This window comes from Aquarana catesbeiana, linkage group LG01 (assembly GCF_042186555.1).
Source record: "Aquarana catesbeiana isolate 2022-GZ linkage group LG01, ASM4218655v1, whole genome shotgun sequence".
Classification (NCBI taxonomy): domain Eukaryota; kingdom Metazoa; phylum Chordata; class Amphibia; order Anura; family Ranidae; genus Aquarana; species Aquarana catesbeiana.
The window spans coordinates 324468966-324495791 of record NC_133324.1 but is presented as its reverse complement, the minus strand read 5'-3'; the positions used below and the strand labels follow the sequence as shown (position 1 = coordinate 324495791).

The 26826-nt window shown below is 44.6% G+C and overlaps 1 protein-coding gene across 1 annotated transcript in view; it reads left to right on the top strand.

The window, feature by feature from the left end:
• Nucleotides 1-273: 273 nt before the first annotated feature.
• The window catches only part of NIPSNAP1 (nipsnap homolog 1), a 60109-nt gene continuing 33556 nt past the window's right edge, over nt 274-26826 (top strand). Inside the window, exons 1-2 of the mRNA XM_073630683.1 lie at nt 274-453; nt 17514-17641. Coding sequence (XP_073486784.1) covers nt 371-453; nt 17514-17641 — 211 coding nt within the window. The 5' untranslated portion in view covers nt 274-370. The remainder of the gene's footprint in view (nt 454-17513; nt 17642-26826) is intronic.

Here is a 26826-nt window from a genome sequence, read left to right as displayed (position 1 = left end):
TATGGGCGGTTGGCAACACTAGTGTAAAGGCAGGCGTCACAATACTTTTGGTAAGATAGTGTATACTTGTATTTGCAAAACGTCAAAGTAAATTTTGAACAGCATTCTTCAGCACATCTACAGAAACGCAATTTTAAACAAAGACCGGAAAGAAAATCAACCCTGACTGTATATTTGAAGAACAAAACAAAATCCCAACCCAAATCGTGCCCTTCAATATCCAAACCCTTCGGTCAGCACGCTCCTCTACACACACCAAACCACTGCACGTAGGCGCGCTTGGAAAACTGTGCACAGGCGCAGGGCTGCGGGGGCGCGCACGCACGGAGAGACCTACCTGCAATCCCATCTTTCATGTGACACTGGAAACATGCTGACGAGAGTGTCTATGATTCCGGCTCTGAGACAATGTCCTGGCCTGAGAGGAGGGTGTATGGCCGAACTGACGTGCAGGTAAGAGGGGACTGCAGAGTATTATACTAATAACATGCATTGTATCCTGCTAGGGAGGAGAGCTCATTCCCATCCTCTGCTATAGGGGTGCACAGCACTGCATTGCAATGTGTGGAAGGGGAGGGTGTGTATTCATTATCAGGGGGCTTCATAGACCCTCTGCCACCTGCAATAGCAAAGCTGTGCATAGGGCCATATGTACTGTATGTTTGTAAACACTGCACTTCATATACACAGTGTGTGTGTGTGTGTATATGTATATATATATATATATATATATATATATATATATATATATATATACATACATACACACACACACACACACACACACACACACACACACACACACACACACACACACTATGTTGGTACTGAAAAAATAAATATTTTATATATATATATATATATATATAAAACAATATTTTTTTTTTTAATTATTTTTTTAAATTTTATGTTACATACTTGCCATGTAACAAAATTGTTAGTGTGCTGGTTTGTTCCACCTGTTTGTGCACATTGTCACGTCCCTGTCCCTTGTCCCCTCTCAGGACTGCGGTGCCTGGGGCTTGAGGAGGGTAAAGGTTGTGTTTGTTCCATGGACTAAGACTGATTAACCTTTCACCGTTTCATCACGCAGAGCGAAAACAGGAACGTCTTTATAGTGTAGTTGCCCCGATTAAAAACTATTTTCCCCTTACCCTTTTTATTTTTTATTTATTTTTCTTCTAAAGCCATATTGTGATAGTGGAAATTTAAAAGACAAGTATGTTTTTTTGATATTTTTACTTTCCTAGGTGGATGCAGCATCAGACCGATGCTGCATCTGTCCCCCGCTGCCTCTTCACTGAGAACCGAGCCACTGAAGCATCGCGAATGGTTCGGTTCTCTCACCTCACCGAGCGGAGAGCTGCTGACTGTCAGTCAGCATCTCTCCTGCTCTGCTCCTCCACGCTCATTGGAACGCTGAGCTGTGGAGGGGCGGGGAGCAGTTGTCTCATCAGCTCGCTGAGAGGCTGAGGCTGCTATCAGTCCAGGCAGCTGGCGGATCCAGATTTGGGAAGTCGGGATGACGCGCTGCCTGGACTGATTCCAGTGACGCCAGTGGAGAGCGGTCCACTGAAAACGTAGGAGAAGCCCAGCCTGAAAAGCTCAGGCTAGACTTCTCCTTTTTAAGCAAAGCTTAATTAACCACTTCAGCCCCGGAAGGATTTACCCCTTTAATGACCAGGCCATTTTTTTTTTGCGATACGGCACTGTGTTACATAAACTGACAATTTCATGGTCGTGTGACGCTGTAAACAAACAAAACTGATGTCCCCCCCCAAAATAGAGATTTCTTTTGGTGGTATTTGATCACCCCTGCTATTTTAATTTTTTGCTCTATAAACAAAAAAAACAAAAAAACCCAAATTTTTGAGAAAAAAAAAAACATTTTTTACTTTCTGCTATAATACATATCCCCCAAAAAAATATAAAAAAAATTATATGTGTGTGTGTGTGTGTATATATATATATATATATTTATTTATTAGTATTCATCAATTTAGGCCAATATGTATTCTTCTACATATTTTTGGTTAAAAAAAATCCCAATAAGCGTATATTGATTTGTTTGCGCAAAAGTTATAGCGTCTACAAAATATAGATTTATGGCATTTTTTTAGTAATTTTTTTTTTTTACTAGTGATTTTTAGCGGGACTGCACCATTGCAGCAGACAGATCAGACACCTAACAGCCATTTTTGACACTTTTTGGGGAACCAGTGATATTATTACAGTGATCGGTGCTAAAAATATGCACTGACATTGTACTAATGACACTGGGAGGGAAGGGGTTAACATCAGGGCCGATCAAGGGGTTAAATATGTTCCCTGTTTGTGTTTTCTAACTGTATGAGGGACTGTGTGACTGGGGGAACACACAGATCCGTCTTCCTGCTTAGCAGGAAGACCGTTCTCAGTGTCATCCCCTGATAGAACGGAGATCTGCCTTGTTTATTTCAGCAGATCCCCGTTCCGTCTCTGCAGGGAATAATTGCAGTCGGCCGGTGGACATCGAGTCCACCAGACCCGCTGATTGGCTGCATAATTAATCATTAAAAAATCGTGATCTTGATTCAACCCCGCTGACGATCTCCTGCAGAGTTTGCCGATTCTTTCATATAACAAGTGGAGACATTTATCCACTCACTCAGCTGTCAAAAGAAAAAACTTGGCAGACTGCCCGGATGTTAACATGAAACATTGTAACTAACTCTTCCTTCTTAGATCAAAGGGATAAGTTAAAATCAATATTTTTTGCTAGAAAATTACTTGGAACCCCCAAACATTATATATATTTTACTCAGAATGCTAATTTGTAGTCCTGTGAGCCTCCAGGTAATTGACCAAATCTGGTCTCCAAAATAGTATATCTTTGCAAATGATCAGCTGCTAACGTTACGCATGTCTCATAACCATGCAAAATAGTTAAACCAAATTGTACACACGCTGCGCTTATCAAAATAAAAAATAAGAAATTTCCACTATAATATTCATAAAGTGATATTGTGCTTAACATATACAAAATCTATTAATACTATACTATACGTTAATGTGCAATAAATTTCAATGAATGAATAAATAGGTAAAAGTGCTCCAATAAGCCTGTGTATTGCAAATATTCCACAAAGCTTGTGCAATTTTCAAACATTAATAGATAATTCAACACAAACATCCATGCGACTTAGTGTTGCATCCAAGCATATCAGTACTGCATCTATGCAATATGGTGTTAGTGCAATGTTCGAACAATAAAAAGTTAAAAAATACAAAAAAACGCATCCATGTGATTCTATGCAATTCAGTGCTGTGTTGCTGTGCAACGATCAAATTAACAGTCCGATTTAGTGTTGCATCCATGCATTTCAGTGCTGTATCTATGCAATATGATGTTAGTGCAATGTTCAAACAATAAAAAGTTAAAAAATACAAAAAAACGCATCCATGCGATTTGGTGTTGCATCCATGTGATTCTATGCAATTCAGTGCTGTGTTGCTGTGCAACAATCAAATTTACAGTCCACAGATCTTCCACAATCCATTCATGTGTTATGGTGAACACAAAGTAAAGTGCTGTGCGCTCGTACAAGTGCTCCCCCCCAGGTGATAAACCCCTCACCTTAGGGCGTGCGACCTTGCAATTAAGCTTGGTCAGAGTGCGCCTTAGAACCTCTCTGGGTTCGATGTTATATGCAGGGTCCTGGATAGATTTGCACTGGTGCCTCTGTTCCTCACAGCAGTCCCGTTTGTACCTCAAAATATCAACATAAAAAGGACTTCATGGTGCAGTATGTACTAAATTAATTAAAATCATAAACAAATCCCGCAATGGGTACTCACAGTAACAAGGCGCTTAAGGGCGCCACACTAAAACAGCAGAGACGAACGGGCAACAGCGGCCGGTATGGGGTGGCGTGCTAATCTGTCCCAACAGGTTGTATGTATAACGTTCCGTCCTGTCCCCTTCCCCTACGCGTGTTCGATACAAGGGGTATTTCGTATCTTCATTCATTCACCCCCTGATGAACCAGCCAAAAAAAAAAAAAAAGTAATTTGGAGGAGGCTGAGAGCAATAGAAGTTAGTGTTAGGGCCCTTTCGCACTGATCAGTTTTTCAATAAAAAATAAACTCTTCACTACGGTCAGTTGCGTTTTTGGCCGCTTTAGCCACTTGCCCTCTGGAAGTTTTTCCCCCTCTTTAGGACCATCCCATTTTTTGCTATTTGGCACTGCGCTACTTTAACCGGCAATACATGGTCATGCAACACTGCACCCAAATGAAATTTATATATATTTTTTTTTTCACACAACTAGAGCTTTCTTTTGGTGGTATTTTCTTTATTATATAAACAAAAGACCGAAAATTTTGCCCCCCCAAAAAATATATATACATTTATAATGCAGTGATAAGTGCTAATACTATACAGTGTCGCTGTACTAATGACACTGTCTGGAAAGGGGTTAACATCTAGAGTGATCAAAGGATTGAAATGGTTGTAAAGGCACAAGTTTTTTTTTTACCTTCATGCATTCTATGCATAAACTTAAAAAACCTTCTGTGTGCGGCAGCCCCCCTAATGCTTACCTGAGCTCCCTCTTGATCCAGCGATATCCACGAGAGCTTTGGTTCTCCAGGGTCTCACACTACTGATTGGCTTTTGGCAGCAGAGGGAGCCATTGGCTCCCGCTGCTCCCTTTTTAATCACAGCCATTGAGCCAATCAGGAGACGGAGGGGGCGGGGCTGAGCCGTGGCTCCGTGTATGAATGGGGACACAGATCCTCTACTCAGAAATGTGCCTGCTTGGGTGCCCCCAGAGCAAGCTGCATGCTGTGGGGGCACTCGACAGGAGGGAGGGGCCAGGAGCGCCAGTGTGGGACCCGAGAAGAGGCAGATCTGGGCTGCTCTGTGCAAAACCACTGCACAGAGCAGGTAAGTATAACATGTTGTTTTAAAAAAAGAAATCTATCACTTTAACTGTATGCCCAGCAATGTGTAATATGTTCTGCTTTTACTAAGGATCTTGTTGGGTTTTTTTTTTCCCCCTGCATGGCAGGGAATAAAAAATTAGCAAGAGCCCCTGTCAGTGAACAGAGCTCTGCATTGTTTACAATCACCGAGCTCTGTTCCATGAAACACTGAGCCGATCAACGGGTCCTGGCAGTCACTCATTTGCCGAGACCCACTGATCAGCTGATAGCACAGTCGGGGCAGTGAGCGCGCTCCCCCTGCCCCGGGCATGCGGATCACTAGGTACATGATCCAGTGCAGAGGGTCCGCACATCTACGTTAGAAGGCCGGCATGCGGTTAATCTACCTTTTTTGTTTAGTTTTTGATCAGGTTTTTAGTAAAAAAAGAAAAATCAGTGTGAAAGGGCCCTTAACCACTAGGCGTCCGCGCTATAGCCGAAAGACTGCTACAGCGCGGACTCCAATTGCCGGGAGGGCGTCCCTGGACGTCCTGCTGTTCACTTGTCGGACACAGCCAGTCACAGATCGCCATAAACGGCCAATGACAGCGGCCGTTTACAGTGCGATCGCTCTGCCAAAGAGAGAGGATCTCACATGTAAACATATGAGATCATCTCTCATCGCCGGCTCTCCCTCCTCACACAGAGACAGCATGTGAGGAGGGAGAGCGAACCACTGCGGTGGTAAGTAAACAGAAAAAAAAAAAACGAAAAAAAAAGTGTCAGCACTGTTATCTGCCATCTGCCATCTGTCCCCACTGCCATCTGTCCCCACTGCCATCTGTTCCCAGTGCCACGTATCAGTGCCATCTGTCATCAGTGCCACGTATCAGTGCCATCTGTCATCAGTGCCACGTATCAGTGCCATCTTTCATCAGTGCCACGTGTCATCAGTGCCACGTGTCATCAGTGCCACATATTAGTGCCATCTGTCATCAGTGCCATTTGTCATCAGTGCCACATATTAGTGCCATCTGTCATCAGTGCCACATATTAGTGCCATCTGTCATCAGTGTCACGTGTCATCAGTGCCATGTATTAGTGCCATCTGTCAGTGCCATGTATTAGTGCCATCTGTCATCAGTGCCATGTATTAGTGCCATCTGTCATCAGTGCCACATCAGTGTCAGTGCCACATATCAGTGCCATCTGTCATCAGTGCCACATCAGTGTCACATGTCATTGTCCTGGTTCTCCAGGGCCTTCAAAAGTGTAATAGGTAGTCAACAAATTAGATGTGTAATTTATGCTCCTAGAACACCTGATGGTGCTTCCTGCATGTTGGGACTTTGTATGTGGCCAGGCTGTGAAAAAGTCCCACACATGTGGTATTGTAATACTCAGGAGGAGTAGCAGAATGTATTTTGGGGTGTCATTTGTGGTATACACATGCCATGTGAGAGAAATAACCTATTACAATGACAATTTTGTGGGGGGAAAAAAAAAATAAAAATAAATCTTCATTTTGCAAAGAATTGTGGGAAAAAATGACAACATCAAAAACCTCCCCATGCCTCTTACTAAATACCTTGGAATGTCTACTTTCAAAAAAGGGGTCATTTGGGGGGTATTTGTACTTTCCTGGCTTGTTTGGGTCGCAAGAAATGAGATAGGCCACCAGTACGTCAGGTGTGATCAATTTTTTATGATTTGCACCACATCTTGTAGACTCTATAACTTTCACAAAGACCAAATAATATCCACTAATTTGGGTTATTTTTACCAAAGATATGTAGCAGTATAAATTATGGCCAAAATTTATGAAGAAAAATTACTAATTTGCAAAATTTTATCACAGAAACAAAGAAAAATGCATTTTTTTTCAAAATTTTCGGTCTTTTTTCATTTATAGCGCAAGAAATAAAAAACCCAGAGGTGATCAAATACCACCAAAATAAAGCTCTATTTGTATGAAAAAAAGGACAAAAAATTCATTTGGGTACAGTATTGTATGACTGAGTAATTGTCATTCAAAGTGTGAGAGCGCTGAAAGCTGAAAATTGGTCTGGTCACGAGGGGGGTTTAAGTGCCCAGTTGTCAAGTGGTTAAGAATACATACTTGAAAATATTTGTATTTTTCAGGCTGGGTTCACACTATTGTGAATTGGATGTGGGTTTTCTCCGCATCCAAATCGCATAACAGGAGATTGTGACTGGCTCTCTATGGAGCCGGTTCACGCATCTCCGCAGCGGCTCCGATGCGAACTGCACAGGAGTCCTGTGCGTCTTTTGGTCCGTTTCAGGTCCAAATTCAGACAAAAATTCGGGCTGGATTCGGACATGAAACAGTGAATGGAGACGCACCGGACTCCTGCTGTGACCCGGAGCGTGCTGCAGATTTTAGTATCAGTTTTAACTTTCCTTCATTGATAAAGTTAGTTGCTTCAGCACTTTGCTAGGATTGTCAGACCACGCAGAATGGCAATCTTTAATGCTAGTGTAGGAGTACTGAATATTCTTTACTAAAATTTCACAACACAGATATTCCTTTGGGTTCAAACCACTTTGCTGACAAGCAGCATTTATTGCATGTTTAATAAAGTGTTTGGCTATGCATATACCCAGATGTCTGCTGTGATCTGTGCATATACCCAGATGTCTACTTAATAGTGCATGTGAGATGTTATTAATGGAACAGATAAAGCTAAATTAGCAAAAATTACTTGGTAAAGCAAACCTATATTCAGAAACTGACATTAGGTCTTATCGTCCCTGTGTTGCCTAAAAATGACCGCTGTATTTCAACAGCTAAATACAAAAATTAAACACATTTAAGGAAGCTGTTTTACCAGATTTGTTTTTCTGATCATACAGTCCTGAGATTGACACATCTCTACCACACAGCACAGCCTTGTCTGGCAGGGGAGCAGACTTGATTGGAGTTAAGGAAGACTAAATTTTTTCGCCAATTTTTCATTTTATTTAGTGCCGTTTCACACAGGGGCGACTTGTCAGGCGACCTACTTGCCTGACAAGTCGCCTCCCATTCTGTGCAATGGAACCGTTCTAATAGGAGCGACGCAAGTCGCTCCGACTTAGAAAAAGGTTCCTGTACTTCTTTTGGGGCGACTTGCATAGACTTCAAAGAATACGGAGGAGAGATGGGTTTGCTTTAAGAGCATATTAAATAAGGGCATTAGCCAATGTATCCCATTGGGTAATAAATTTAAAAGAGCGAACAAAAGTCCTGGATGGCTTAACTCCAATGTAAAAATGCATATAAAAGCAAAGGAGAAGGCCTTCAAAAAATACAAGGTTGAGGGATCATCCTCAGCATTCAGACTTTATAAAGAATGCAATAAGAAATGTAAGCGTGCAATTAGGACAGCTAAGATAGAACACGAAAGACACATAGCGGAGGAGAGCAAAAAAATCCCAAGAAATTCTTTAAGTATGTAAACAGTAAAAAAGGGAGGACAGACCATATTGGCCCCATAAAGAATGAGGAAGGACATCTGGTTACAAAGGATGGGGAGATGGCGAAGGTATTGAATTTATTCTTCTCCTCAGTCTTCACGAGTGAATCGGGGGGCTTCAGTAACCAAAACTGCAGTGTTTATCCTCATGACACAACACAGGAAGCACCTACATGGTTAACAGAGGACGGAATTAAAATTAGACTTGAGAAACTTAACATTAATAAATCACCGGGACCAGATGGCTTGCATCCGAGGGTACTTAGGGAACTCAGTCAAGTGATTGCCAGACCGTTGTTCCTAATTTTTACAGATAGTCTACTGACTGGAATGGTACCAGCTGATTGGAGAAAAGCCAATGTAGCACCTATATTTAAAAAGGGCCCAAAATACATCCCTGGGAATTACAGACCAGTTAGCCTAACATCGATAGTATGTAAACTCTTGGAGGGGATGATAAGGGACTATATACAGGATTTTAGTAATACGTACGATATCATTAGCAGTAATCAGCATGGATTCATGAAGAATCGTTCTTGCCAAACCAATCTATTAACCTTCTATGAGGAGGTGAGTTGCCATCTAGATAAAGGAAGGCCTGTAGACGTGGTGTATCTGGATTTTGCAAAAGCATTTGACACAGTTCCCCATAAACGTTTACTGTACAAAATAAGGTCTGTTGGCATGGACCATAGGGTGAGTACATGGATTGAAAACTGGCTACAAGGGCGAGTTCAGAGGGTGGTGATAAATGGGGAGTACTCAGAATGGTCAGGGGTGGGTAGTGGGGTGCCCCAGGGTTCTGTGCTGGGACCAATCCTATTTAATTTGTTCATAAACGATCTGGAGGATGGGATAAACAGTTCAATCTCTGTATTTGCAGACGATACTAAGCTAAGCAGGGCAATAACTTCTCCGCAGGACGTGGAAACCTTGCAAAAAGACCTGAACAAATTAATGGGGTGGGCGACTACATGGCAAATGAGGTTCAATGTAGAAAAATGTAAAATAATGCATTTGGGTGGCAAAAATATGAATGCATTCTATACGCTGGGGGGAGAACCTCTGGGGGAATCTAGGATGGAAAAGGACCTGGGGGTCCTAGTGGATGATAGGCTCAGCAATGGCAGGCAATGCCAAGCTGCTGCTAACAAAGCAAACAGAATATTGGCATGCATTAAAAGGGGGATCAACTCCAGAGATAAAACGATAATTCTCCCGCTCTACAAGACTCTGGTCCGGCCGCACCTAGAGTATGCGGTCCAGTTCTGGGCACCAGTCCTCAGGAAGGATGTACTGGAAATGGAGCGAGTTCAAAGAAGGGCAACAAAGCTAATAAAGGGTCTGGAGGATCTTAGTTATGAGGAAAGGTTGCGAGCACTGAACTTATTCTCTCTGGAGAGGAGACGCTTGAGAGGGGATATGATTTCAATTTACAAATACCGGACTGGTGACCCCTCAATAGGGATAAAACTTTTTCGCAGAAGAGAGTTTACCAAGACTCGTGGCCACTCATTAAAATTAGAAGAAAAGAGGTTTAATCTTAAACTACGTAGAGGGTTCTTTACTGTAAGAGCGGCAAGGATGTGGAATTCCCTTCCACAGGCGGTGGTCTCAGCGGGGAGCATTGATAGCTTCAAGAAACTATTAGATAAGCACCTGAATGACCACAACATACAGGGATATACAATGCAATACTGACACATAATCACACACATAGGTTGGACTTGATGGACTTGTGTCTTTTTTCAACCTCACCTACTATGTAACTATGTAAGTCGTTTTGCAAGTCGCCGTGGATGTCGTGTGCAGGTCGCCTCGGTGAGGCGACCTGCAAGTCGTGCCGCCCCTGTGTGAACGGGGGCTTAAGATGCTTTTACACTCTGATGTTGCCATCTGTGGTATCTAGCAAGAAGAACCTTGGCAGTTTCGCATTTGTCCTTGAGACAAACAGATCTACCTGGGGCACTCTCCAGGTTTGCGTGATCCACAAGAAGATTGCTTGGTTTAGAGACCACTCTGTCTGTTTTATGGTCTTTCGACTTAGAAAGTCTGCCAGCGTGTCGTCTGTCCCTTTCAAGTGGATTCTTGAGGTTGATCGGATGTTTGTCTTAGCCCATGACAGAATTGCTTCTGTCAGGCTTAAACAAGGAGATTTTGTCTCTCCTTGCCTGTCCAGGTATGCCACTGTTGTGGCGTTGTCTGACTGAATTCGGACATCTCTCCCCTGGATAGCTGGTTGCAATGCTCTTCGCGCTTTCTCTATGGCTTTTAATTCCCTCATATACAAGGAGGCTTGAGACCATCTGGCGTTAATCTCCCCTGTGTACAGAGATCCCCCATATGCGCCCCCCATACTAGGGTACTGGCATCTGTGGTAATCCTCACAGGGTTGGCTTGTGCCCATCTGCGCCCCTCGGCGTAACGGAGCGGATTGAGCCACCACTGAAGAGATTGTTTGACCAACCGAGGGACGGGAATGGACATTTCTAAGGATGATGGATCACCATCCCACTGGGTCAAAATGTGATTCTGTAGAGGCCTCATGTGGAGCTGTGCCCAGGTGATGGCTGGGATTGAGGACATCATCAGTCCTAGCACTGCCTCGTTCTTTTCTTCCGTCTGGAGGGTTTTGGTTACTCTGGCGTCTAGTACAAAATCCAAGTATACCACCTCTGGCTTGGGGTCAGCTACGATATTTCTGTATTTACAATCCACCCCAGGTTTTGTGGATAGGAAATACCTGCGCAGAGGTTGTTTTTTAGGTTCTTTGCGGTACCTGCAAAGAACAGCAGATTGTCTAGGTATGGTATCACGCCTATGCCTTGCTGTCTCAGGCCCTTTAGCGCTTCTGCTATAATCTTTGACAAGATTCTGGGCACAGAAGAAATGCCGAAAGGCAAAAGATGTATACTGCAGATGCAGGGTGGCTCCTGGATCGTGAACCTTGGGTATCTTTGATGACTTTTCTTTATGGGTACATACAAGTATGCATCTTGCAAGTCTATTGTGGCCATGCATACCTCTGTTCTTCTGTTGAGCAGCTTAAATCTCCTGGAATGACAAAAAGGGCGCCTTCCCCTGCTTGTTTTTTGCTTGGGGGGAACCCTTTGTTCTTTGCTGCAGTCCTGTCCAGGACCGTTTACAGGTCTGGCCCGAACAGAAAATTTCCTGTGAATGGGATCTCACACAGCCTATTCTTGGAGGCGATGTCCCCTCCTATGACTTTCAGCCACAGGGCTCTCCTCCTCCCTATGGCCGTGGCCCTAGAAGATATCATACCATTTCAGCTGAGGCATCTGCTAGAAAAGCTGCCACTCTGGTTAGTGTGGGAATGGTCCTCACTAATTCTTCCCTTGGCACGTCTCCTAGCAACGCTTGCAGTTGAGACAGCCAGCTAATAGGGTGCGTGTGGAAGCCATTGCCGGATTCAAAATAGCCTCCCCTGCTTCTCATGCTCCACATCATCAAAAGCTAAGTCGGATTTGTTTGCGACTCTCACGAGGGAGGCATCCACTTTGGGACATTTTCGCCCAAGTCTTGGTGTCTTCCTCTGCAAATGGATACCTGCGCTTGACCGCACCTGGTATGAAGCGCTTCTCCTAGGTTTTCTGGGCTACAACCCCTTGTATATTTTGTCGTGCAGGGAAAGCCCTGCAGCTTTTTGCTCTTTAATACCCAGTGTGTCTGCTATAACCTTTAGGCTAGGTTCCACTATTGCAACCTGAAAGTTGCACATTTTTTTATGCCATTTTGCCACGATTTTGATGCCATGTCTTGAAACCATGTCTGTGTATTCTTGAGGTCTATGGACCTCAAGTCGCATCAAAGTGGGACCAAAGTAGTGCAAGGACCACTTTGAAGTCGCTGCGACCTGAAGTCGCACAGATATGAACGGTACTCATTGGAAGTCATGGGTATGACTTGTCATGCGACTCTGCAGTCCCAAGTTGCATGAAAAGTCACACCAGATGAGACCGAGCCTTGGAAGATTGTTTGCGTCTTCTGAGGGAAGTAGGGTGCCCTCTGATGCCGAGTCATCCTCCTCGGAATCCCAGCATAAGCCGCCCTCTGAGTTTTGTTTGGAGTTATCCGAATCCACTAGATAGGGTACTGGCTTGGCTAGAGCTTGCTGGCACCTCCAGCTTCTCTACTTCTGAGCTTATTGGCCCAATAGTGCTCTTTATTTCCTTTTTAAAAGAGTTAAGCATGCCCTTAAGGAAGCCTTTTGACTCCTTAGCCACCATTTTATGCATTTTTGGCATAGTGGCTTTTTTCACTCAGGGAAAAACCGGTGAGCGCAGGAGGCGCATGCCTTGCTCTGGTCTGCGCCCTTTTTTCCTCTGGGGCCTTTGCCTTCAAGTAAGCACAAAGGGCCTGAGTGAGGTTGGCGGTGTACAATACCAGTGGCATGTAGTGCAGCTGGGGGGATAGTTGCATACCTCTCTGTAGGGGCAAAACTTCAGGCAGAGCCTTGAGGCTGAGATTGCTGCCCCTGCTCGCCCTCCCAAGGCCCCCTGGGCTGAATGGGATGCTGGCCAGGGAGTCCCCTGCAGAAAGCACAGAGACTGGATAAAATAACAAACGTTTGCAGCTCCTGTGGGTCCGGAGGAAACAAAAAACAACTGAGGCACACAGGTGAGACTAAGAAATTTATAATGGTGGACTAATGTGTTTCCTGCTGCAGGAAGGAGGAGCCTATCTCTCGGATGCTGTCCTGGAAGAGGATTGGAGATTGAATGAGCTCATCTTTGTCACTCTTCCTTCCTCTTTTAAGCATGTTCCTTTTTAGCATATAAGCACTGCAGTGACAACTGATTAACCCCTTGTGCAGCTTTCCCCTTTAACAGTCGGAGCTCTGCAAGGATTGCAAGTGGCTGATGCCAGATTAAATGTAGGTTGTTCTATCGCTTGCATTGGGGGAGGGGGAGATACAATATATATATATATATATATATATATATATATATATATATATATATATATATATATTACAGTTGTGCTTATAGGTTTACATACCCTGGCAGAATTTATGATTTCTTGGCCATTTTTCAGAGAATATGAATAACACAAGAACTTTTCTTTCACTCATGGTTGGTGTTTGGCTGAAGCCATTTATTATCAATCAACTGCGTTTTACTCTTTTTTTAAATCATAATGAAAACAGAAACTACCCAAATGACCCTGGTCAATAGTTTACATACCCCAGTTCTTAATACTGTGTATTGCCCCCTTTAACATCAATGACAGCTTGAAGTCATTTGTGGATGAGGCTCTTTATCTTCTCAGATGGTAAAGCTGCCCATTCCTCTTGGCAAAAAACCTCCAGTTCCTGTAAATTCTTGGGCTGGGCTGTCTTACATGAACTGCACATTTGAGATCTCCCCAGAATGGCTCAATGACATTGTGGTCAGAAATCTGAGATAGCTACTCGAGATCCTTCACTTTATTCTGCTGTAGCCAATGACAGGTCGACTTGTGTTTTGGATCATTGTCATGTTGGAATGTTCAAGTACGTCCCATGCGCAGCTTCCTGGCTGATGAATGCAAATGTTCCTCCAGTATTTTTTGATAACTTACTGCATTCATCTTGCCATCAATTTTGATCAAATTTCCTGTGCCTTTTTATCTCACGCATTTCCAAAACATCAGCAATCCACCTCCGTGTTGCACAGTAGGGATGGTGTACCTTTCATCATAGGCCTTGTTGACTCCTCTCCAAATGTAGCGTTTATAGTTGTGGCCAAAAAGCCCAATTTTGGTCTTATCACTCCAAATGACTTTGTGCCAGAAGGTTTGAGGCCTGTCTCTGTGCTGTTTGGCGTATTGTAAGGGGGATACTTTGTGGCATTTGCGTAGTAATGGATTTCTTCTGGCGACTCGCCACACCACATGTTTTCAGAGAGTCCTGTATTTCATCTGAAGTTATTTGTGGGTTTTTCTTTGCATCCCGAAGAATTTTCCTGGCAGTTGCTGCTGAAATTTTAGTTGGTCTACCTGACCGTGGTTTGGTTTCAACAGAACCCCTCATGGCCAAGAAATCATGTCTCAAATCAATTGCTTCCCTCTCAGTCAATGGATATAAATGGCTGGGTGGGAGCTTCCCCGTTCTGAGTGGATATACCCGTATGTCGCTCAGAACGGGTGCCAGCGTGCGGCTGTGCGATCCTGTGATGGCTGTGATCTTTGGACGCAGCCAATCGCAGCTCGGGACATGGCGCTGTGATTGGCCCTCCTGATCACGTGATGGCTGTGTCCCAGTCACAGCCTTTACACAATGTAAAGCGAGACATGTCTCTGTGTCGGCAGTGCTTCAGTGAGAGCTCAGTGCAGGGGGGGGGGGATGCTGCAGCCTTTACTGACAGCTCTCTGTGTAACTGGCGATTTTACACAGAGAGCTGTCACAGGTCACACAGACTGCAGCCATCCCCACACAGTACACCACGCACCACTCTCCCTGTCCCATGAACATCTGTCAGTGTACCAGTACACACAAACATCTGCAATAGTGTTCCATTTCAACATCTGTCAGAGTACCAGTGTCCCACATTAAATAAATAAATTAAAGGAGCCCCCTGTACTCTCATGCAAAGGCGTACGTTGGTCATCTGCTACCCTCATTCTGCACAACTGAAAAGTATAGCTCCTTTGTTGTTACTGCACTACTCTGCAAATAAATCCTTCCAATAATAATCTTGCATATTCTCCCTAATCACATCATGGTTTTAGAGCAGCCAGACTCTCATGCACATGTTCACATCAATTCTTCCAGCACTGTGTATAAATATCCTCTCTTCACAGAAAGAAGAATCCCTCCTAATGACATACAAACGTTAACTTATAATCACACTTGCTGAATTCACCATGATCACTGTCATTTCTCGGCTGCTTTTCATTACTGCATTTAATTTGTTCATTTGTCTTCAGTGATGGTAATAGAATTGGTTGGATTAACAAAATAAAAGGGATATTTTGGATCAGATGAAATGTAACTTGGTTTTAATTTAATGGTCGTCACTAGCAGTCATGCTTACAGTTGACATATGGCTTATACCACTTTGCTTACATATTGCTACATCGCTATGGTCTGAGACATGCTTAATTTACAGGAAAGTACACATTTTCGGAGTGATTGGTTTCCAGTAGAATTTATTTTCTATAATGATTAATTACTCTTGTACTTGAAGCCTTAGCTGTGATGGATTGTAAACTTGTGTTTTTTGACAGTCTAGGCCACTCCAGCTGTTGTGGACGTAGAAGTTGCGTTAGACATTGCAAGACTCTGGAAGCCACAGTAATGACTCCAAGTGCCAAAGGCATGATGGTATTTTTAGTTTCACTGTAACTGCAGTGGTGAGGTTGCCTACCCCTGGTCTAGGCTAACAGGTTAATAGGTGAAAGTTAAAGCGGTTGTATACCGCTGGATTATTTATTTTTTCCTGCAAGGTAAAGTCATAATGTGCTAGTATGCATCGCCAAGCCGAGTCAGAGCTCCATGTATCCATTCAGACACGAAGCCCCGACCTGGCCCCGCCCCTCTCTCTTTTGATTGGCTGACTGATTTTGATTGACAGCTGCGGGAGCCAATCGCACCGCTGCTGTGTCTCAGCCAATCAGGAGGAGTCTCTGGGACAGCTAAGACACTTGTGGACATCGCTGGAGAGAGAAGGGGCTCAGGTAAGTTGCGCGCACACACATATATAAAGGAGTATAAAACCTGAATCCAAGATGGTGTAATGAGTATTTCTGGTTCTAGCGTGCCTCTGATGTCACTGACGCGTTTTTCAAAGGATGCTGGATTGAAGTTTTTTTAGACATGTGTAAGCAAAGAACAACCCCTTCTGTTAATCTGATTTACATGTTGTAATTTAGGACATGATGCCTTGGTTTTAATATCTCTTCTTTTGATCTAGACACGTTGCTGGTGCTAGGGTAAGCTTACCAGATTTTAAAAATGAAATCCAGGTACACCATACTGACCACATCCAGAAAAAAAACACATTTCTGTTGTAGCCATACCCACAAAATGCATTTATTTTGAACATGCCTCAAACTGTTCACATCCTGATCTCAAATTGGTCAGACTTTTGGAAGAAGAGGCAGACATTCAATGTATTTGAAGACAAAATAAACGGATTTCAAATAAGAGTTACTAAGATATGCATGCTTAGTTAGGAGAGACACCCTGAAGGTATGGAGAGGAAAAATGCTGGAAGCGTGGCCAATAAATTGGGCATAGGTGTGCGCAGCCTAATGCATTAGGGTGTGCACCCTTAAGCTCAAACACACATGCATGTGTATGTATCTACATATATATGACTCCGACACATTGATCTCCCTGCTGCCACGGTGAAAGAGAAAAGGATAAACACTTCTCTTATGGCAGAGCCGGTAAGAGGGAGATCTTTCCCATGTTCCTGATGCTACACAGAACGATAAAGCTAATGCGCATGGGGGGATTAGAGTGTGCCTGGGCACACCCGGCACACCCTGTGCGCACGCCTATGAAATTGGGTGTCCCTTTATGGTGTATGGACGTAAAATAGGCCCCAGCATTGGTGTCATTGACAGTAATGGCCTCCCTCTACAAGTTTCTGGCCATCAAGGATACAATTGTAACAGTGATTTGCCAGTGCAGAACAGGCACATCAGTAATCAAAGCCACCGGGAGAGTCTGGGGTGCCGTGCCCTGCTCAGTGCCAAGTCCGCTAGCTTTATACCTTAACTTGTCTCCAGTGTTCCATCCTTGAGGGGTGCAGGAAAGTCCTCCCAAACTCTTCCAGGAGCCAGCCACAGAATAGTGAAAACAAAGGCCATGGATGGTCAACATAGTACAGCTAGGACCGTATTTCCTCTGTTGGGTGGAGATCTCAGTGTGCCACACTGGAAACATTGCCAGCTTACTTTGGTGCTGGGTCCTGGTATACAAAACGTGTTCCAGCATGGAACACTTGCTGCCACTCTCACTGCTGTCAGTGACATTGTTCGGGACTTTGTTTTTTTGAGGGCACGCTCTTCAGAATAGGGACTGTCCCCAGAATGAATGGCAACCTACTTAAACAATTTTTTCACTTTATTTGGCCTTTTTGTTTATATCCTTTTGTTTCACCGTTTTCTTTATCCCAATGTTAGGTACTCCTCTGATAACCGTGAAAGCAGCTGGCTTCGCTCACTGTTTGTGCGGAAAGTGGATCCTCGCAAAGATGCGCATTCAACTTTGCTTTCTAAGAAGGAGACCAGTGGACTGTACAAACTTCAGTGTAAGTAAGCCTTTTTTAAGGTGTTGTGTGTGTTTTTTTTTTTTTTTTTTTTTTTTTTATGAAGCCAGGAAGGGAGATTAGCTAGCCTTGAAACTCGTATATTTAATTTGTTGCAGCAAGCAATTATTTTGCTATCCATATACTTTTACAGTTTTTTTTTTTATTTATTTATTTTTTTAACTCTGGGCAAATAAAAAAAATGTATCCCTTGCAGTGGGACTGTGCCCACACTGGTAGAGTTAATTGCTTGCTTATGTCTAGGGGAAAAATAAAAGGAGCTATACTTTACCCACATCTCCCCATGCTCCAACTAGCCACTCGGTTGCTAGTTACAAGCAGCAGGACGGGGTGCTGGGGACACCCCTCGCCCTGCCTTCCGTGGCTCTCTCGTGCCACCGGGAGACCCAAGCTACCAGCCGGCATGTCTGCCGGCTGAATGGAGACCCATACAAAGCCAGAACTGTCTCTGCTATGGTAACCCAGGTGGGGTGACATGACATCACTTCCAGTTTACCTGGCTGTCATCGGCGCCATTTTTTTGAAAATTAAAAGTGTTCGAACATGCCGATCTTGGTGTTTTTGAATGCTTTCAAGTGCAAAGGAGGGGTTTTGGGGCCTTTTTGACCCCAGATCCCTCCATAAAGCGTACCGGTCATGTCCCTATTGCTGTCACAAGGATGTTTACATTTCTTATGACAGCAATAAATTTGATTTTACTTCTTTTTTTTTTTAAAGCAACAGTGTAAAATAAATTAATTTAAAAAAAAATGTAAAGCGCCCGCATCCCCCTGTGCAAAGGCAAACGCATGCGTCGGTCCCACACGCACGCAAACAGTGAATGTCCCACACATGAGGTATTGCGTACGTCAGATCGTGGGCAGTAATTCTAGCACTAGACTACTTCTGTAGATATAAAGTGGTAACCTGTGAAAACGTATAAAGCATGGCCAATGGATAGTAAAATTTACATTTATTGCTGCTGCGTGGGTGTGCAAAATTTTCAAGCGTGACATGTTTGGTATCTAGTTACTCGGTGTGAATCCTCTTTTCAAAAATAATTACTTGTAAACCACAAATGTGACGAAAAGGCTGGGCCTTTAAAGTGATTGTAAAGGCTTGTTTTTTTTTTTGTTTTTTGTTTTTTTTACTTTAAAAATAACAAACCTGTTTATATTTACTTCCTCTGTGCAGTTGGTTTTGCACAGAGCAGCCCAGATCCTCCTCTTCTCGGGTCCCTCTTTGCTGTTCCTGGCTCCTCCTCCTATCGAGTGACCCTCAGCCATTAGCCTGCTACAGGGGACACCCAAGCCGAGTCAGAGCTCCATGTATCCATTCAGACACGAAGCCCCGGCCTGGCCCCGCCCCCTCTCTCCTTTGATTGGCTGACTGATTTTGATTGACAGCCACGGGAGCCAATGGCACTGCTGCTGTGTCTCAGCCAATCAGGAGGAGTCTCTGGGACAGCTAAGACACTTGTGGACATCATTGGAGAGAGAAGGGGCTCAGGTAAGTAATTAGGGGATGCTGGGGACACGGCTACACACAGAAGGTTTTTTTTATCTTAATGAATAGAATACATTAAGATATAAAAAACCTTCTGCCTTTGCAATTCCTTTAAAGGGATAGTTTACATTTACCACAAAACTGCCTATGCAGATAAGGGGCATCTGTAGATAAAATAAGCTGCGCAGCTCTGACTAAAGTTGAAAAAAAGCCCTTGCTATAGGTGTAGGCCATTTACATACATACCTTTTTATAAAGCCTGACTGGAATACTCCCAGAACGTTGCTAAGTGAAGCCCAGTCGTCACTGCTCACCTCCACCATCACAGGAGTTAGCTCTTAAATGCTGAGCTCAGAGCTACTGGATTAGCTTAGAGAGAGAGCATGTTGAGGGGGTTTGAATCAGAGAAAAAGCTTGCTCCATTGATAGTGGAGGTGAGCAGTGACGACTAGGCCTTACTTAGCAACATCCTGGGAGTATTCCAGTCAATCCTTCATAAGGTATGTAAATGGCCTCCACCTATAGCAAGGGTAATATTCATCTTTAGTCAGAGCAGCGCAGTGTTTTAATCTACAAACATCCCTTACCTGCATAGGCAGTTTTTTTGGAAAAGGTGAACTATCCTTTTAAGTGGTTAACCCTTGCAGTACGGATGCAGCCCATCTGCAAGGCATAACTTGTTATGTTTAATCTCTTTTTTTATTTAGATTTGCTTATAACAAAGTTTAAAAGAAAAAGATAAAGAACATAAGGCATTGAGACATATACGTAATCAGTACAATATCGGCAAAAGTACATTGTAAATACTGAAATACAAAATGTAACAAAAGAAACACTCCACAGGGTAAATAACAATCAAGCCCAACTTGCCCATTGGGTGTGTGAGGTATAGTACATACATATCTGTAGGCGAAACTCTATTAGATACTCCATATACCCAGGTTGCAGTAAACAATATACATAAGGAGAAGGTCATATATATATTTTATTTTTATTTTTATTTTTTTATCATGTTCTGCCTATGGCGATTTTTCAGGATCATCCTGTTGTAGGCAGATGTGGTTCAATCTCTTCCATATCCCATTTTGGTGGGAAGAGGGGGCAAAATGGCCAACAACTCTAAAGAGGATAAGACAGCAGGGAGCCTGTCTGGAGGAGGTGGATCCAGGAGCTAGGGATGGCTGGCTATCCAGGATGGGGCTGAGGGGGCAGTCCTCCCTGAATACAACGGGGAGCCCTGTTAGATTGGTGTCTGCAGATGAAGGTGGCCGCTGGGAAGGTATGCAGTAAGGAGGCTGTCCTACCATACAGTCAGCGGATGAGAAAGGGGGAGTTGCAGAGTCTTTTGCCATGGCAGTGGGTGCCTTGAGGCAGATCTAGAGCAGTGGGAGTTCGAAAGTGGTGCATAGTTGCTGGTTCCGGTCCTCAGGTCTTCCTCTGTGGTGTGCCAGGCTTAGGTATACGGAAAATGCTGGGCATAGAAAGCACAGAACCCAGGTATGCAGCAGCAGTCTTGGCGCTTGGGCATTCTGTGTCCTCATACTGCCATGTTCAGGCACGCCCCCTGAGGCATAATTTTTTAGTTGCCCGAGTTGGGGTTATATAGGTCATTTGGGCTAAAACTATTTTCATTACAGATTGGTGCGGCCACTGTGTGTGATGCAATGGACTGTAGTAGCATTAGCTACATAAAGTGACACTGTTCCAACAGAAGTACAGACTTCCTGTCTGCTGCTAACTGAGACTGGTGGAAGGGGAGACATTCCCTTGTTAAATCTCTCCATTATCTAAAACCTGGAACTTGCCCCTTAATGATTTGATGATAATGCCTGATAGTTTCCACACTTGGGCCTTGGCGTCTGCACTTCTCCTCACACTTGTACTTTTTGACGGAAGTAGGACTGTTGTCTTTTCAGACACCACCAGTGTTGTACTTCAGCAGTGCTGGCCTTAAGGAAGCTCCAAACTGAATGGCCACACTATGCTGGAAGTTGGCATGACCTAGAGGAGTTTGTTTTGCAGTGCTAGCGGTGTTCTGAACAGCCCGCAGGGCCACCTTCTGTACATCCCTCATAATAGAGCTTGTGCTTGTTGAGGCTGTGGACCCCAAGGAAACTGCTTATCCCTCCTCTCTGATCCTGTCTGCATACATGTGGGTTATTGTACTTTAAGGTGTATGGATGCTTCCCGGGTGGATTCCTTGTGAGGAATATAGTAGGCTGGGTGCATTTTCCTAAAGGGGAGTCTTTTCTAGTACACTTTCTAGAGGAGCTTGTTAGTGCTTTAAAGACAGTGGTGGACATTTTGAGAACAAAGTAGTGACCATGGGCAACCCCCCTGTGAAATGGAGGCCAAGTTGATGGTTGCGTCTGCATTGGATTTAATATGAAAAGTGTTAGACGATCCTAATTTCTGCGTTATGGAGGAAGGACATGGAAAAGAATATCTGTATTCCTATTTATATGTTCTTATATGAACATATTTTTAGGTATGCTGATCTTTAGGTGTGCTGGTTTTTATCACCCTATCCTACCTTCAGACACAGATGGTAGTATAACATAGGAGTAAATCAGTGTTTCCCAACCTTTTCCAGTCGGGCGCCCTTGAAAAGTATTTTCAGTCTTGAGGCACCCCTCTCCAAGGCTGGGTTCACGTTACTGTGTCAATGAACGCGCGCAAACTTGTGCTTGTTCCTGACACAGACCAATGCTCTGCTCTTTAGGGGTGCCATTAAAGTGTTACTAAACCCAGTAATATGAAAATATTTCCTCTGCGCCCCCCAAAGTGCCCACAGCTTATAAATAATTTTTTTTTACATTAAAATACTACCACTTTACATTTTTTGCTGGTCTGTATACCACGGTCACATGATAAACTGCACAGTCTGTCCAGTGCTGAGTTTTCAGGTAGGAGGAAATTTCCACTACAGCCTGTATACACGCCCACATGTGTGATGTCAATATCATGTGACCTGAACAGTTCAACTGAAACAGGATATGTTCTCTCCAGGAATAGACTAAACTGAGCATGTGCAGGACGGCTACCCTCACTTTATTATATGGCCTTGCCAAGATAGACAGTGCAGGAGGGAAGGTCCCTATAGTGTCAAAGAGCCTTTTCTTTATCGTACGTCACGGGACACAGAGCACCATAGTAATGACTATCTGGGTTATATGCTACCTTTAGGTGATTGGACACTGGCAACCAATAGTAAGAAGGTTCCTCCCATATAACCCCTCCCATACAGGAAGTACCTTTAGTTTTTTGCCAGTGTCTTGAAGGTGATGGTCACGGCTGTGGAAGCTCTTCAAATTTTCTTCAATAATGTCCCAGTGAGGATGTTATATCGGATCCATTCAGATGGCATTAAAAGCTAAAGTGGATGGTACCCGAGTCTTGGTTCAAGAACAAGGTTTTGCTTGTAATGTGTCCTTTTTAGGCGCTGGACCCTTGTTACATGGTATCCTTGGTCTTTATTTGCCCAAGGGAACTTTACAGGTCCAGGGGTGTGGACCCCGTACAATGGGGGACCCGGTCCCTGAAGGTCCTCAGAGGCGCTACCCACCGTGATGGGGGAAGATTGGGCCTGTATAGGGTCCTGCAGCGAGGACTGGTGAGTACTCCCTCTGGGAGGCCTATCAATTTTCTATTGTTTCCAGTATAAAATGCCTTATGTAAGCCCTGTGTCTCATTGCGGGTGGTTCTGTTACAGAGCAAGCTGACAGATGGCGCTTATGTTTGTATCTCCCGCACATGGCGGCAGGTGCTGCACGCGCAGGGCGTGCGTCGAGAGCGCGTGCCGCGTGCGTGGCGTACCTGTGTGTGTATCTGCGTCATACAGGGTGTGCATGCACGGTAGAAGCACGGCCGCGCGTGCGTCACTGGGCGGCACACGGAATAAAGGGAGGTACGCTCCGACATGTCATTGCTGCTAGTCAGTTAATCTCAGCAGGGCCTCGTATGCGGTGGGACACAGAGGTCTGGGATTTTGAAATTGGGCATTTGCAACAAGTTGGAGGCTGGTAAAGCTGTGGTGGCGGCTGTGTGCTGGGCCCAGCTAGATAACTCAGAGGGAGTACCTTTTTTTCCTTAAACTTGTAAGCGATGTCTTCCAGGAAACGAGGTGTGGGGAGCAGGGCAAGTCCTGGGGTTAAAAGTGCTCCTTCAAAAACAGGAGACCAAACTCAGGTTGCTGCAGCATCAGTCTCCCCTGAAAGACCTGCGGCACTTGGCCTGGCTGAGCCATTGCAGTTGTCAGGCATAGTGGCCACTACCAATATCCGTGCTTCAGCCTATGTTACTAAGGATGATTTAGCATCAGCCCTTGCTGGCCTTGAAGGCAAAATAGCAGGTACGATTGCTACAGTAACACAGGGAGGGAAGAAACGTCATAGATCTCCCTCCCCTGAGCCTGGTCCCAGTGATGAAACACTTGAGCACCAGGACCCCGTTGGCATGGGTCTCTGTGATTTGGATCCAGAATGGGCAGAGGATTTGGAGGAGGAGGCCATTAAAGACAAAGAGGAAGGGGAGGCTGATCAGTCCCCGGCTGAGGATTCAGGTTCTGAAGAACCAATTTCAGCTTCCCAATCCTAAAAGTTGTTTAGTTGTTTATCCAATCCTTGACCGAGATGGTGAGAGCTGGATTTAAATTACCTCCGGTACAGGGACCGGGACCCTCTTATTCTACATTAGGGTCCTTGCGTCCTCAACCAGGTCCCCAGGCGTTTCCTTTGCATCCTTTATTGGAACAGGTAATTTACGCTGACTGGGACCACCCGGACAGGACATACTTGCCTCCTAAAAGGTTTTCTTTTTTATATCCTATGGAGGAAAAATTCAAGAAGAAGTGGGATACACCCTTGGTTGATGCTGCCATTTTTTCAGTGAATAAAAGTCTGACCTGCCCAGTGGATAATGCCCAGGGATTTAAGGATCTGGCAGATAAAAAGCTGGAATCCTTACTAAAGGCTTCTTTTTCAGTAGCTGGGTCAGCAGTACAACCGGCAGTGGCAGCTATCGGTATTTGTCAGGCATTGAAAGACCGATTTAAGAAGTTGGTCAGGAACCTGCCTGTTCCAGAGGAAGTTTTTGATGAACTATCAGAAATTCCTTGTGCCTTATGTTTTGCGGTAGATTCATTAAAAGACTCAATTCAGCAGATGTCTCGTTTTGCGCTACTCTCAATCCATATGCGCAGGGTACTGTGGTTAAAGAATTGGTCGGCCGAGACGCCATGCAAAAGGCTACTGGCGGCTTTTCCTTTTCACGGTGAGTGTCTTTTGGGGGAAGATTTGGATAAATATATCCAAAAAATCTCAGGCGGGAAAAGCTCCTTGCTTCCAGTTAAAAGACGGGGTAAGCAGCCTTCCTTTAAAATTCCCTAACGCTCCTGGGCCAAGTGCCTCTTCCCCTAAGAGGCATCGACGGCCTCAGCCACCTACCTTTAAGAAGCCTCAAAGTCAAAAAAGACCTTGGACCCAGAAACCAGCCAAGACCTATTCCAAAACTTCCTTGTGAAGGGGTGCTCCCACTCCTGCCAGTGGGGGGCAGGCTGCGGTGGTTCGCAGATGCTTGGGGAAGATTGGTTCAGGACAAGTGGGTCATTTCCACCATTTCTCAAGGTTACAAAATAGAGTTTCGGGATTTTCCCCCGACTCAGTAATTGGTATCCAGGGTTCCATCAGACCCAGGGAAAAAGAGGAGCTTATTCTTGGCTTTAGAACAACTGGAACAGCAGAAAGTAATCATCAAAGTTCCACAAAAAGAAAGATTCAAGGGGTTCTACTCGAACCTATTTACAGTGCCAAAGCCAAGCGGAGAGGTAAGGCCCATCTTGGACCTCAAATCCCTCAATTCCTTTTTAAACGTCCGAACCTTCCGCATGGAGTCGGTAATCACTTCCTTGAGAAAAGGAGACTTTTGACCATAGACATCAAGGACGCATACCTGCACGTACCGATTTTTGGCCCACATCAAAGATTCCTGCGGTTTGCAGTAGAGGGGTATCATTTTCAGTTTGTGGCACTTCCATTTGGTCTAGCCACGGCCCCTCGAGTCTTCACAAAGGTTCTGGCCCCAGTGTTGGCTTTCCTAAGGTCCCAGAAAATCGTGGTGGTAGGATACCTGGAGGATCTTTTGCTGAGGGATCAAGCTTACTCCACCTTAGTAGGAAACATTGCGACTACGTTTCCTAAGGTTGCTAGGCTGAATTCTAAATTTGAACAAATCGGCCCTTCGTCCAGCTCAGGTCTTAACATATCTGGGTCTGATCTTGTACACAACTCAAGAAAAAGTATTTCTACCTCCCTTAAGAGTCCGTTCTATAATGGAGCTGGTTCAGAAGGTCAAGAGGACAGAAGGTCCTTCGATCCGTCTATGCATGAGGCTTTTGGGCAAGATGGTGTCATCTTACAGCGCGGTTCCCTATGCGCAGTTTCACACCAGGATGCTCCAAAGAGCTATCTCAGAAGCTTGGGACAGGTCGATTCAATCCTTGGATCATCCCATGTATCTATCCCTACAGGTAAAAAGGGAACTCTCTTGGTGGTCAAAGACCATCAACTTGAACGGTGGGAAATCTTTTCTGCCAATAACCTGGAAAGTAGTAACTACGGACGCCAGTCGTCTGGGCTGGGGAGCAGTCCTGGAGGAGGCTTCCGTTCAGGGATTGTGGTCTCAGGTAGAGAAGGCCTTACCCATCAATCTGCTAGAAATTCGGGCAGCTCGCTTGGCTCTCCTATTTTGGACATCCAGACTGCAGGGGTTCCCTGTCAGAATCCAATCCGACAACTCCACGGTGATGGCATACATCAACCACCAAGTGGGCGGCCCAAAGGGAAGTAGATGAGAGACATGTACCGTTTCTGAAGGCAGTGTTCATTCCAGGGGTGGACAATTGGCAAGCAGACTATCTAAGTAGCCAGCAATTACTTCCAGGAGAGTGGTCTCTTCATCCCGAAGTTTTCCTTCAGATTTGCCAGCATTGGGGGGTGCCAGATGTGGATCTTCTAGCATCCAGATTCAATGCCAAGGTAGACAGGTTTGTGTCCAGGACCAGGGATCCACTTGCTATCGGAACGGATGCACTGGTAGTTCCCTGGGACAGGTTTTCCCTGATTTATGCGTTCCCTCCAATCCAGTTGCTGCCACACTTGTTGCGCAGGATACAGAGGGAGCAGAATACAGTGATCCTGGTGGCCCCGAAGTGGCCCAGGAGGTCCTGGTATTCAGAGATGGGGAGGATGGCGGTGGAAGACCCACTGTGTCTCCCAGACCGTCCAGATCTATTATCTCAAGGCCCCATATACCATCCTTCTTTACAGTTGCTGAATTTGATGGCATGACTGTTGAGACCAGGGTACTAAGGGACCGTGGTATCAGGGGTTCAGTCTTATCTACTCTGATTAATGCTAGAAAGCCAGTTTCTAGAAGTTTCTACTATAAGGTATGGAAATCATATATTTACTGGTGCGAAAAAAAGGAATGGCATCCTCGCAGGTATGCGATTGGGAGGATCCTTGCCTTTCTTCAATCAGGAATTGATTTAGGCTTATCTTTAGGAACCATTAAAGGACAAATTTCGGCCTTATCAGTTTTTTTCCGGAGGCCAATTGCATCCCATTCTTTGGTGCGAATCTTCGTCAAGGGGGTACTGCACTTAAAACCGCCGGTTAAACCTT